The sequence below is a fragment of the Zea mays genome, chromosome 1, assembly GCF_902167145.1.
Source record: "Zea mays cultivar B73 chromosome 1, Zm-B73-REFERENCE-NAM-5.0, whole genome shotgun sequence".
In the NCBI taxonomy this organism is placed as follows: domain Eukaryota; kingdom Viridiplantae; phylum Streptophyta; class Magnoliopsida; order Poales; family Poaceae; genus Zea; species Zea mays.
In genome coordinates this window covers 286999154-287013946 of record NC_050096.1, presented here as the reverse complement: position 1 = coordinate 287013946, position 14793 = coordinate 286999154, and the positions used below count along the sequence as shown (strand labels likewise).

At 44.5% G+C, this 14793-nt stretch overlaps 1 protein-coding gene across 6 annotated transcripts; it reads right to left on the bottom strand.

The window, feature by feature from the left end:
* LOC100281818 (uncharacterized) lies at positions 1–12796 on the bottom strand. Of its 6 annotated transcripts, XM_035966887.1 has the most exons (8): positions 12328–12796; positions 4879–4981; positions 4588–4759; positions 4081–4143; positions 3840–4003; positions 910–957; positions 634–795; positions 1–440 (listed from the first exon to the last, which is right to left on the bottom strand). In XM_035966887.1, exons 1-7 carry the CDS (start codon positions 12699–12701, stop codon positions 673–675), a joined length of 1047 nt encoding a protein of 348 aa, XP_035822780.1. In that variant the 5' UTR covers positions 12702–12796; the 3' UTR covers positions 1–440; positions 634–672. The 6 variants fall into 6 exon arrangements, 5 of the variants coding, with proteins under 5 accessions (XP_035822780.1, XP_035822782.1, XP_035822778.1 ...); XM_035966889.1 differs by lacking the exon at positions 910–957; XM_035966885.1 differs by lacking the exons at positions 1–440; positions 910–957 and adding an exon at positions 3202–3421 and having other exon boundaries at positions 464–795.
* Between the last annotated feature and the right edge of the window lie 1997 nt (positions 12797–14793).

The following is a 14793-nucleotide window of genomic DNA, read 5'->3' as shown; positions in this document are numbered from 1 at the left end:
TGACAGGCAAATGGCACCAGCAGTTGGAAACAGCGCAAGATCGCGTTACAGAACCGTCGCGATATCGACCCACTTCGCCATGCCACCCACATGACAAAACAGCTTCAGTTTAGGTGGTCCATACAAATATAAACTGGCGTCCTCTGAACAACCGGTACCAAGTGAGTGGGAAGGAACAGCAAAAGGCGGTTGCGCTAGTGCTACAAACTTCATCCATATCAGGAGCTAAAAAGGATGAAAGATTCACTGGCAAGTGGAGAACCCTGAAACCCTAGGCGACAAGCGCTAGTGCTCCCCCCTTGTCTTTACGGTTCCATGACCACTAGGGTCATCTGAGGAGACCGAGCAATGTCATCCTCAACCCTGAGCATGAAAAATGGTGGACCATGAACTCGGGAAGAACGCACTAGAAGCCACACCGCACAGATAATTTTATGTCCCTACATTTTTGGAGAGCGCGAAATGGTTAGTGACCAGTTGATAACTTCCATTAGACATTGAGGAAGGAGCCTACTTTACTGGTAATGTTCGAAAAAGTGCCATCGACTCCCATAGGTAAACAAAAAAAAATTCACACCACCCACATAGCTCCTAACTGTTCCATGATTACACATTCTGCAAAAACAAAATTACCAAGCCTTTTTGGTTTTAGAAGATGTGGATGGCAGGTTGCTACTTCGTCTTGGTAAAATGAGGGGCAAGCAGCTTCGAAACAGTAAAGCCGGTGAATGTTTCCACTCCAAATAGGTCCTTCAGCTTCTCATCGCAGATTATTTTCCTCCGGTCAGAAGGATCCTACAGCCAATGAAAGGGAGGAGGAAAGCAATGAAAAACAGGATTGATATTATCTAGAAGGAATAAGCACAAGGCATAGAATATAATGATAGGGACTAGTTCAGTCTTCCTTACTACTATTTCCACAGGATCAGTCTCAATGACTATAAACTCCAAATAATTCTGGGGCACGTGCAAATACATGAACAAATGGTGAGCTAAACAAACAGAGAAACAGGTAAACTCCAGGGACAGATTTGTTCAACTCAATCAGTGAGCCCAGATTTGTTCGATTTGAAACGTTTAGTAAATGACTTCTTCCCAGGGCTTCGTTAATTGGAAATTGAAATGCAAACAAGGATGCAGCTCAGCAGCATCAGCGCATCACTGAGATTGAAATTTAGGAAAAACAACATTGGAAACTGGTCGGACTGCAAAGTAGCATCCAGAAGACAGGAAAAAAAGAAATAATATACCATATTGGCCATCGAGACCACCTTTTTCTTTTTAACAGATCAACTAGTTAACAGTTTAACACAAGAATAGACATGACAATTGTCTGTGGTACACTGCAAACAGAAATTTTCATCTTGAATTAAGTGTTGGTATTATAATCCTTCATCATGATTGACAGATAGCTCTTTCAACATGGCCAGTTAGTGAGTGTATGTGCTTGTGCTGAGGAAGTAGAATTATAGCTTCCTAAGAAACATTGCAGCTTGCTGCGGAGTGGGTGCAGAAACTGACTAAACTTTAGTTGGATTGTGCAAGTGGTGTCAACGTATCGTTTGGCATCGATGGAGTCAGATCAGTGGTGTGGCATTTTCAATCCATCACCTTCCAGAGAGATTTTAAGGGAGTGCAACAGGGTAGCTCATGAATTAGTTCAACTAGATAGATGTGCGAAGTGTCGTGCAGTGTGGCCGCCACAAGCACCAGTCTGTATTACAAAGTTACTTGCAGTGTTTTCAGATCGTCCATTAATCATGATTAATCGACCCATCGTAACTGTGAAGCTGATCAGCGGTAACGACGTAATCAGAGCGACCAGAAACCTGATCGTCCGATTAAATCATGGACGATCCATCTGCCTTGATTGGAATTTGGAAATTTTGGCCCAGCGGTCCAGCCCATAGAGTAAAGCAACCAGTACCCTATACGCAAAAAGACATGGCTGCCTGCACGTGCCCACACGCCGCCGCTCGTCGAACTGATGAACCCTAGCACGCGGGCGACGACGGCGCGCCACCGGCAACAGCCCCCCCCCCCCCCCCTCCTCCTCCATCCCCGTCGCGACGGCACCCTGCAGGAGCAGGCATGACTCCACCTCTTCTCCCCTGTCCCCCCGTTCATCTCTACTAGGTAACTTGGTTGTGGGGCATGTGGGTTAATCACGACTAATCGTTCGATTAATCAATCTAATCGGTTGATCGATCCTCTGGCGATCAGAAACGATCGACCGACTAGAAAACATTGGTCACTTGAAGCGAATGAAGTTTTCCTGAGCAATAAATGAAGTAGTCCCTTTCCCACACAAAAAAGAATGAGTTAGAACATAAAACAAAAATGGAGAAATGCATATCCTACCAGCCTATATATAGCTATTAGCTTAAGGAGACAAGGGATGCAATCCTACCTTGTGGCTGACACCCTAATGACAATGCATCTGCAGAAACACCCCTGATATTATTTACGAGAACACCGATTGCGACATTACTTCCAAAGATTTGATCTTTGTGTTACTACTGAGCTGACGTTCCTTGACTATAGCAATATACTCCCTAAGCCCCCTGCTAAATCAACTTCTAGAGTTGTCCAGTGTCAAACTTCCTTAAGTTTACTAATTTTATAGAAAAAGAGTAGTACCATCAATGACAGCAAAAAAAAAGTATAGTATGAAAATATATTTCATGTCATATCTAACTATATCAATTTTGTGTCATAAATATTAGTCTTTTTCTATAAATTCAGTCAAACATAAAAATTTGACTTAAGACAACTCCAGAAGTTGATTTATTCAAGGACAGAGAGGGAGTATATACCAACAAATGCCTACACATTAAACCATGAGGCATGCTAATTCTTGCAACAAACTTAAAATAATGCCAAAAGTGTACTTGGATTTGGCTATTCAGTGACTATTTGAGAAGACAAGATCACAGCATATCTGAAAAGGGTGAATTCCTCTACCTAGACCAATCATACATGATGCATCAGTCTTCTAAGTTATTGCACTACTTATTTGGATGTCTAACAAGTGACGCTAGACATGAGGCTGCAGAAGAACCATATAATGGTTAATTGTATACTAACACATGCAAATACAATTTGGTTGGGCTGTGGCCCATGAAAGCTCAAACCTACAAGGCTACACCGCCAGTATTGTAATAAGGGTTTTGAAAATCTGTTTTCAATAATTTCCCAGACCTTTTGCTGGGAGCCAGGAGACATCTCACTGCATTATGTTCTCTTATTTTCTTTCACGACGGTTTTCAAGAAGTCCAACATAACATGTCAAAAGTGCCCTAGAATTTTTCCAGTTACTGACAGTAATTGGCTGGTTGCTGCTGCAATTTAGAACTCTGGCTATTGGCCATAGTGGATAGGCATACAGCCTATTTCTGGAAGGCGACTGAAATAAAAGGGCCTGAAAGAAAATAGAACTCGAGTATTAGCTACTCTAGAGCATCTGCTGAGGTGTCTTCTATGCATTGCCTAGTGAATAAGGATAGTAGATTATACGGTACTTGCAAATGATCTACACCAGGGTAATATGAAACTAGATACTAGGAAGTTGTTCCTTAGCAGGGCAATATTATTCACTGCGTAACAAACTAACAATTTCTTCATATTATTTCATGATAACAATGGATCCAATAGTTCTACTCTCTGTCCTCATATTGCTTAAATTCCAAATACAACCCCACATATAATAATTACATAATGCAAGTACAATAAAACAAGCCTTAAGGTTCACAAAGAGTCTCCAGCTTGAACGACTGAACCACTCTATCACATTGATAGTAAAAAAACAGCAAAGCGGGTATACAGGGAAAGAAAATTACCTGCAGGTTGTTCCCTTTTATGTAATCCCACATTTTCTTCACGACATCAGATCGTGATAACATGCTCTCACCAGTGCCGATAAATTTTACTAAATCATCCGAAAGTTGAAGGGGCACGAGAAAACCAGATCCAGCTCCTGAAGAGCCACCCTTTTGCTTCTTTCCTGCAAAGGGTATTTCATCAACAGGTTAGTGGGAGCAGAAATTCATGATTGTGTAAATATGCTTATATATTTCTAACCTTCACTCCTGTCTCTCTTTTGTGGCTTCTCTTTGGGTGTTGATCTATCAGGAGAGACAGGACCTGGCAAATCATAGTCAAATAAGTACTTTGGAGCTAGAACTGGTGAGTGTTAATAAATAGAGATAGGTTAGCCAAAACAGTTGATAAAAATAATCTAACCATGGGGCATGGAACCTGGAGCTCATTAATTCACCCTTGTGCAAACATCTTAACTGGCACTATGCTTAACTAAAGCAATAAACAAAGCTGGGAAATGAAGAATTTAAGCTCACATGAAAAGTTTTTTATGTGTCCAAGAAGAGTTCTTTAATGGCTCAATAAAGTTCAGATTTGCATTTTCCTTCCTAGATGTGAACATCTTTGTCAACAATATTGCCTTCCTTATTCGTTATTTTCCTTCTGGGAGTTTTTCTATATGCATTTCCTTCTAACATTCCACAGCAAACTCTACTAGCTCCAGACATGGAGACTAGTACACAGAATTAGTGTACAATGAATCAGTACCCTCAGAATTCAATGGCCAGATATGCTTGGTCAAAGCTTTATTCATTTGAAACATATCAATGGAATTGACATTGAAGATCTTCTTCAATCTCTCATCCGGCAAAATCTTCCTCCTATTGTTTTGGTCTTGAAGATTATTTTCTCGAATATATGCCCAAAGCTTCTTGACAACCTGAAAGCAAACAAGCACAGGAAGAAAGAAATCAGTGATATTATCCTCTTCATGATTAATTGGTATCACTCATCCAATGCAAGATAGAGATAGGACAGTAATCGGGTAACAGTGTTTACCTCTGTCCTGGCTAACTCAGAGGCGCCGACAAACTCTTGAAGTGCCGGTGAAAGACTGCATAATTTTGTAAAGCCACCACCCCTCTTTTTGCCATCATTACCCCTATTTAACATGATGTAGTTATGCAGAAAGGATCAGAATTACCAATAAAAAGGTTGTGCAAGTGCGTAACAGAGCTGGTAAACCTGTCTAACAGTTTAAACTGTCAAGAAATATGAAACAAATATGCATGATGTCGTGATAAGGTTGGTTTCTAATCTTATAAACCATTTAAGATCTTACCATGTAAGAATAAAGTTCCAAAGTAACTATAAGCACAGGAAGAATGGTAAACAAAGATTCAGGTGGGCAAAACCTGAGAACAGATATTTATAATAAAACCAATGCCAACGGCATTAGAACTACAAATGTCTGACACCCACATATTTAAGAAATACTCCATTGTGATCCTGAATCCTGACTTACCAGAGAATATAGCGAACAAAGGAATGAAAATTGAGAATCAAATTAAAACTAACTAGTACGAATGAGAGCCACTGATAGGTTATCTGTTAATGAACTTTAAAGATACTAGTACCGTAGTACGATATTCCATCCTAATCGAAATCGAAATAACAGTTCATTGAGTTTGTTAAATTAACAAACACCAGTGCAACCTTTCAATGCACCATAGTAAAAAGGAACAGACATGAATACAACATTCCATAACTCATATCATCTTTCAAGATATACAAGGAAATCCAAATAGCTAAGTTTTCACACTCCATGTCATGTGTTGGGATTAGAGATGGCAATGGGTAAATACCCACCGGGTATTAGTACCCCATACCCATACCCACGATACAAAAATAACTCCATCGGGTCACCCATATACATTGGCGGGTATGAATTTACCCCCATACCCATACCCATGTGGGTATGGGTTACCCATCGGGTCACCCGTACCCACAAAAATTAAACATCTATCAAAACATTATATCATACAAATTTCAAGTATATCCATCTAAATACCATTACAAAATTTCTAGCATCATTTAACCATCCATTCAACACACCAAAGATAATTGGATAAAGTAGTAACACTAGGATAGTACTACATAGCACATTATATGTTCCATTACATGGTCATTAAATTGTCGTTAATCCTTCTATTACATTATGGCCTAAAAGGTTGTTAAATAGTAAAAAGGATGGATGACTAAAGTCTAAGTTCATGCTTGGCTAAATTTATATTGGGTATTTTATACCCACGGGTTAACGGGTATGGGTGAAGGCGGAACGTTCTAATACCCGTTTACCCATTGGGTGAAGATTTTTGCCCAATAACAGATCCACGAGTAGAATATTTAGCCCACATACATACCCTAATGGAGTAAATATCCATCAGGTATCAGGTCGCGGGTACCCATTGCCATCTCTAGTTGGGATTTATTTGTGGATGACATAGCAAGGGATCGTTGTGGCAATATTCTGGGCATCTCCCTGAACCATGTCCGCGCTGCTGAGGTGCTGGGATCAACTACCGCACTGCCTAGGCAGGGTTGAGACTGAGATGATGAATTGAAGCTTGGCTGCCTTGCATTATGCCATTTAGAGATAAATTTCCAATCCGATTTGGGCTCCATATAGAAATAGTTTTCCAACACATCAATGATAAGATATGGTTACCAATCTCAATATAAAATTAGCTAACTTAACTCTGGACTGGTTTAGCAAAGATGCAGCAACTTTCGCAGACCTTTTTGTGCCTACCAGAGGTTATGTACCCCACATGACATCTCCAGCCCTTATAAGGGAGAATATTGAAAGGGAAATGTGCATTTGAGCCATTTCTAGTTGTTTTGGTGATTAAATGCTCAACACACCATATTGGACTAACCACTTTAATATGAGCATGAGCATAGGTGTTATGACCGGCCGCCACTACAGGCGCCGGATAACAGCAGAGGCAACGGCTAGACATGCAGATTAGTTGGATAAGGATCTAGACATGCAGATTAGTTGGATAAGGATTAGAAGATTAAGGAGATAAGATTTGTTAGAGAGAAAAGAGGGATTTGATCTCATTAGATAAGTACTAGAAGGGAGTATAAATAATTGTAAGCACCACCCTATATGGAATTAAGCATAAACAATTATAGTTTCCAGCTTCCCTCTGGGAGCTGGGAGAAACCCTGGCTGCCACTGTTCATCGCGCTACTGTTCATCAGTGTGTTCTTCTGTTCAGCAGCCCATCTCCCTCTTTCCCTGCGCCCAAACACCGCAGTGGGCGTTTCCTCCCTCGCCCAGCCCCCTCACACTCATACAACCTAAGGCCAATCCGTGGTAGGGATCGTATTCCTATCAATCTGGTATCGGATATGTCCAGCGATCCGTCCGCGCCGCTGCCGTCCTCGCCATCAGCGCCGTCGCTTTCTCAGGCGTCGGCGTCGCTGCCATTAGCCGCGGTGCCGTCCACCGGTTATGTGCCGCCAGGCACCTCATCTGTTCCCCTGACCCTGGATTCCCTCGCTGAGGTAGTCCGGGAAATCTCACGGAACATGGCTGTCATGCAGGGAAACATGATCGCGATGCAGGGGAACATCTCCTCCATCCATACCTACATCACCGGCGCCCAGAACCCACCGCTGCCACCGCTGCTGCATCCTCCACGGCCGGGGCTGCGCCTGGCGTACCGCTGCACTTGATGCAGTGGCCCCGATCACCGTCGCAAGTCCCGTCATATGTGTTGCAGCCGCCGATCTACTCTACCCCGGCGACCATCACATCGTCGGTGGTGCAGTCTGAAGCCCCCCACGCGCCGGCCTCTGGGGGGGTCTTCTACAGAGGCGTCGAGGGAGTCCTCTTCCATGAACCCACGACCCAGACAGCCTCCTCCGGGGTCGTCGAGCCTGCTGCTGGCCTAGGCTATGGCCAGGCGGCACAGGCTCCCCCTCGCTACTACAAGATCGACTTCCCCGCCTTCCTCGACGACATCTGCCGTGCCACAGCGACATCCCCGGACAGCAGCCACCTGTGCCAGCAGCTCCAGGACGGCACCTTGACCGCCCCATGGCGCCTAGAGGATGGCCTCCTTCTTCACGGCTCGCGCGTCTACGTACCGAACCATGGCGACCTCTGACATCAGGCCATCCTCCTGGCCCACTCGGCGGGGCATGAGGGCATTCAGAAAACCCTCCATCGCCTCCGCGCCAAGTTCTACGTTCCTGGCGACCGCACCTTGGTGGCTGATTGGGTGCGGACGTGCACAACGTGCAAGCGGAACAAGACAGAGACCCTGTAGCCGGCGGGGCTGCTGCAACCCCTCCAGGTGCCGTCCCAGGTGTGGGCCGACATCTCCATGGACTTCATCGAGGGGCTGCCTAAGGTGGGCGACAAATCGGTCATCCTCACGGTGGTCGATCGCTTCTCCAAGTACGCCCACTTCATTCCGCTCGGCCACCCGTATACGGTGGCATCGGTCGCGCGGGCCTTCTTCGATGGTCGTCCGGTTACACGGGTTCCCCTCCTCCATCGTCAGCGATCGGGACCCTGTGTTTACCGGACACGTCTGGCACGACCTCTTCAAGTGCGCCAGCGTCTCCCTCCACCTGAGCACGATGTTCCATCCACAGACGGATGGCCAGTCCGAGGTTGTCAACAAGGTGATTGCCATGTACCTTCGTTGTGTGACAGGTGATCGGCCTCGGGCCTGGGTGGACTGGCTCTCTTGGGCGGAGTACTGCTACAACACCTCGTTCCACACCGCCCTCCGTGCCACGCCATTTGAGGTGGTGTACGAACACCCCCCACCGCCGATCCTACCATACCAGCCCGAGTCTGCACGGACGGCAGCGGTGGAGGAGTTGCTGCGTGACCAGGACGACATCCTTGCGGAGGTTCGGCAACGCCTCGTTCAGGCGCAGCAGCTGTCCAAGCGGTACTACGACGCCGGTCATCGCGACATGGAGCTGGCTGTCGGGGATTGGGTGTGGCTACGCCTTCTACATCGGCCCGTGCAGTCCCTGGAGCCACGCGCCAAAGGGAAGCTCGACCCTCGCTACGTCGGACCATTTCGAGTCCTGGAGCGCATCGGCAAGGTGGCATACCGGCTGGAGCTGCCGGAGGGAGCCCGCCTGCACGACGTATTTCATGTGGGCCTCCTCAAGCGCCACAAGGGTGAACCACCGGAGCAGCGTGCGGGGTTACCCCCTGTTCAGGATGGCAGACTACTACCGACGCCGCTGAAGGTGCTGCGTGCTCAACAGCGGCGCGGAACGTGGCACATTTTGGTGCAATGGCAGGGCCTATCTTTGGAGGAAGCTACATGGGAGCCGCTCGACGACTTTCGGGGCCTCTACCCGACTTCCAGCTCGAGGACGAGCTGTTTGCGCATGCGAGTAGAGATGTTATGACCGACCGCCACTACAGGCGCCGGATAACAGCAGAGGCAACGGCTAGACATGCAGATTAGTTGGATAAGGATCTAGACATGCAGATTAGTTGGATAAGGATTAGAAGATTAAGGAGATAAGATTTGTTAGAGAGAAAAGAGGGATTTAATCTCATTAGATAAGTACTAGAAGGGAGTATAAATAATTGTAAGCACCACCCTATATGGAATTAAGCAGAAACAATTATAGTTTCCAGCTTCCCTTTGGGAGCTGGGAGAAACCCTGGCCGCCACTGTTCATCGCGCTATTGTTCATCAATGTGTTCTTCTGTTCAGCAGCCCACTCCCTCTTTCCCTGCGCCCAGCATCCACGGCGCCCAAACACCGCAGTGGGCGTTTCCTCCCTCGCCCAGCCCCCTCGCACTCATACAACCTAAGGCCAATCCGTGGTAGGGATCGTATTCCTATCAACAGGGTATAGCAAAAGCAAGTTGAAGCCAACAAGTCCATATGAGCTAAATTGAAGGGCCAAAAGTGCAACTTTGAGCAAACCAACATAAACATGAGGTTTAAGTGTTTGGATAAGTTGCACACACCCTACTCTATGTTTCTAACACTATGTTTTTGCTACTAACTCAGTTGTGCAAAGAAAGTGTGTTTTGGACTTAGTCTCAGGCATGTTGCAAATCCTGGAGAAATTTGGTGAAAAAGATATGGTCCCAACACTTAGTCAATTGTTTTGTGTGCTAATTATAATTGTCCAAGTGATAGGGAACATCTCAAGTCAAGCCAAAGGAAGTTAAGGAAGCTTGGCTCAAAAGAGAAGTTTGTGGACTGGACTGGGCACCATCGGACAGTCCGGTGCACACCGGACAGTCTGTGGACACGCCGGACAGTTCGGTGGCCTATACGGCGAACTCCTCAACCTGGTGCGTTATCTCCAACGGCTACTTCGGTTTCCACTGCGACATTCAACGGTCGGCTAGGTGCACCGGATAGTCCGATGCCCCCTAGAATGGGAAAGCAACCAATCAAGTTGATTATGTAGCCGTTATTGTGTATTGTCCGGTGCAAACCGGTCAGTCCGATGCACACGCAGACGGGGAAGGTGTGGAGCTTCCAAATGAAGCTCCAACGACTCCTAGGTCCCTTGGGACTATAAAAGGGACCCCTAAACGTCTTCTACCAGTACCCAAGCACCTCAAGAGCCGCACAACATTCCAATACGCTGCGGCGACCACGCCTCCGAGTGATTTTAGAGAGATTTGAGCGCTGCTTTTGAGTTGTAACTCCGTCAGTGTGTTCTTGCGCTCTTGTCTTTGCATCTCTTGCGTGTGTTGCTGTGGTTTGCTCTTGCGCGTGTGTTCTTTCTCCCTCCTTTACTCTGGTTTTGATTGTGATCATCTTGTAAGGTTGTGAGAGACTCCAATCTGTGGAGATTCCTCACAAACGGGATTGTGATATAAGGAAGAAACCATGGCACTCAAGTTTGATTTTTGGATCACTTGAGAGGAGTTGATTGCAACCCTTGTCCGAAGGAGGACACCACAACGTGGTGGTAGGCTTTGACCGAACCACGAGATAAAAATCGTTGTGTCTATTGTACCAATTACTTTACTGAGATTTTTTCTCTTCCTAAGTTTTTCTACTCTCACTTGTGATATTGCTCCAAGTCTAATTCATATCTTGATAGAGTAATCAAGTGAAGGGAACTTCTCTTTCTTTCTCTCCTCACAAACTTGGTTTAATTTGCACTAACTCTAACTTTTAGACCATGTTTGTGTGTTTTAAGTTATATTTTGCAGGATCACCTATTCACACCCCCTCCCCCTTCCCTCTAGGTGCTCTCAAATATCCACCACACACAGAGTGCAGTGAGTCCCCTTAGAGCAACTCCAAAAGAACGTGTAAACTAACCCCAAAACAGATACTAGTCAATAATAATGGTTTTTCTTACTCCAACAGCTCCCTAATTCTTCCCCCAAAAAATTAGCGTCCCGCATCCACAGCCTCATCTCTCTTATATTTTGGTGTGTTTCATCCCTCCCCAATCCATTCCTCAACGTATCAGATCATCCATAGCCTCCCGACGACTGTACATATTGTGCCACATGTCACATTTAAAGGAACTGTTGGAGTATCCAACATAATTCACTCTTAAAACTTTTTAGCCTACTCTTAATAATCAGTTTTTGGGGTAAAATTTTTAACATCCTTTTGGAGTTGCTCTTAGGATGTAAATGGAACTACTCAGGGGATGCAATTGAAGATTGTGGTGGATTGTTGTGCAGCCAAACAAGCCATTATGCTATCATGAAGAAATTAGCAACATTCATGGAGTTTAGCACAACAAACATTTGTATTCTAGTTTGCGTGAAAAAATTCTACAGAAGACAGAAGGTAGGAGGTGCTGAGTAACAAGACAGAAGAACACAAATTCACCAATCTCCCACAAGAACAATCATTTGTAGACCATCCCTAATTAGGCTATGCAAGCCATGAACAACAAAATATGCAAGGGCAGATGCTTCTTTTGGCATTCACATAACAAATCTGGAAGTAAGAAAAAACTGAGTTATCTGAAGCAGAAAACAGCATAAGGGCCTGTTCGGTTGTCCAGGATTGGAACCAGAATTATTCCACCTGATGAAATCTTATATAAAAGTAAACAATTAGGCAGGAATAGTTTCAGGCCACGTTCCTGAGCAACCGAACAGCCCAAAGTCGCAAAAATAACAAAGTAACCAGCTTTATGCGGTTAGCAATACCAAAGGCACACGACATCTTAATATCCGGGCTAAAATCACACCACCAAAACTAACCAAACAACCATTTCCTACCGCGCGATCCAGAAACCTCCAGGAAGGAATGTCAAACTGAACCCTGAATCCTCATCACTATTCGCATCGATAATCACACCACAAGCGCACGGTGCCATTCCCTCGCGATTTGTCCAAACAATGCATCACAGAATCTAAACGAAGCAGCACATGCAGAGAGAGAGAGAGAGAGAGAGAGAGAGAGAGAGAGAGAGAGAGAGAGAGAGATGGAGAGATGGAGAGCAAAAACCCCTCACCGCTGCTTCTTCCGGGCGCCGCTGCTATTCTCATCCTCGCATTCCTCCTCCTCCTCCTCCTCCTCTTCTTCTTCTTCGTCCTCCCCCTCGCCCTCCTCCTCCACCCCCTCGAGCTCCTCTGGCTCCTCCTCCTTAGGCACCGGCGCCTCCTCGGGCTCCTCCTCCTTGGGCTCCTGCGGCTCGGCCTTGGCGGCGACCTCGGCGAGGAAGAGGTCGACCTGCTCCCGAATGAAGGCCTTTTTGTGGGAGAGGTCGGCGCCGAAGTCCTCCTCGAGGCGGCGGCGCAGGGCAGCGGTGGTCGTGGTGTTGAGGTCCGACGACCGCAGCACCTCCTGCAGCCGCTCCACCAGCTCCGAGTCCGACACCAACACCATCGCCGCCCGGTCGGTTTGGGAGCCTGTGGCTGGGCTGGCGCACCGGTGCCGGGTTTTCGCCTGGCTTGGTTTGCGTGGGCTGAAATGTGGCAGCTTGCGGGCGTTGGGCCGCCCAAATACACCGTCACTCACGTGCCCTGGGCGAGAGTCGACTGTTGCCTTTTCTGTCTCCCTGTGTCGGTAAGAAACTAGTATATAAAAATTGAGTTAGTTTTAAACATACCAATTTATGTATTAGTTTATGAAAATTAAATTTGTAGTTTCTTAAAAACCAAAAGGCTGATTTCTCGTAGCTAAAAAATAAAAATCAGTTTCTTAAAAATTAGGTTGTTTTCAAATAATATCTTATTCAGTGAAATAGAATCATTGCCTTCAAACTTGGAAGTGACTTAGAGTACACCACATGGCAATTATGTTTCTTGAGTATTCAACTATTCACTTGATGACAATATATTTTTATTTACAATTTCAATATTGACAAGAGTATAGGTAACGAGATCAGTTAGAAAGTGCTTTGATTCAGACAACATGTTAATCGTTATATTTCCATTATTTTTTCTAAATACGTAGAGTTGTTAGCAAATTGCATAATTTTAAGATTAAATTAAATTATAATAATTATTATTATATGAACAATGAAAAAATTACATAAATATGTGTGCGCTTGCGACTTCAGTTTTATGGTTGTTTTAGGAACTGACCAATACACAAGTTATTTAAATTGGTTTAATCTTTCACTTCTCATGTAACTAGGTGTATACCCGTGCGTTGCTACGGAGTCAATATATAATGATAAGTTATATTGGCATGCAGAAACATTAATTATCGTTATACTTTCTTGTTAGCATCTTTTAGAGATTAAAAAGAGTTACATATATTACAAGATATATAGGTATGTGTCCTTGCTTTGCCATACAAATTAAAAACTATCAAAAAAATATTTATACAAAAATATAATAGATATGTAAGCATGTACATATGTAGATAATGTCATGAATTCCAATATACAATGAAAGGATAAATAAATTCACATCCAATAAAATCAGTACCAACAACATAAGCAAAAAAAACTGACTATATTGTGACATACTGACCACCAAATAACAACACGGGCGATGTCTAGGTGGGTGAGTGACTTTGGGGGCTCCCATAGGAATGCTAGAGGCACGAGGTGACGAGGAGGTGGGAGGCCTCCTAGAGGCCGATGTCGATGAGGGATCAGGCGTCGTCAAGAGCCAACACCATGGTTGTGACCCGATTGTCGTAGGTTGGCTTCAAGCCCTCATAGCAGAACTTGTTGGCGAATGCGAGGAGCTAGGAGATGATGTCGGGTGAAAAGTTGTCCACGCGGTTGTAGGTGGAACAAGCTGGGAGATGATGTCGGGCAAGAAGTTGTCCACGTGGTTGTAGGCGGAACCAGCCGTCCTGGATGCGATCGCGACGTACGGGGTCCAAATATTTACATTTTATTTTTAAAAAAGTGAAGCCCCCAAAATAAAAAAAAAGATATGAATTTGTGATTTCTCATCATAGAACGAACAAAAAATTCACGAGGACCAAGAGGAAGAGATATCTCAATGATTAGCCCTATAAAAAGATATAAATGGATGTGTCGACTATCTATATAACAGAGATGGATGAATAATATGAACATGACCTAGAGACTGCTAACACATGTGGGGTCAGGTGTACGAGCAAAGAAAGCTTACATGTACTGATCTAAATTTCAAAAAAGTCAAAAGCATGTCAAGAATGAATAAAAACTAATCTGAGAAAACAGACGAAAGCATATCAAGAATGAATAAAAACTAATATAAAAACAGACAAAAGCATGTCAAGAATGAATAAAAATATGATTAATCTGAAAAACATGTCAAGATCAACCACACGTTAAGCAAATAAAGGTGGCCTATCTTAATCTAAAAGAAAATATCCAAGTAAAGAGAAATAGATTGTCCAAGCAAAGAAAGCTTACATGTACTGAATCTGAAAAGGACAAAAACATGTAAAGAATGAGTAAAAACTATGATGAATATGAAAAATGTGTCAAGATCGATGACTCATTAAGCAAATAAAGATGGCTTGCACTGAA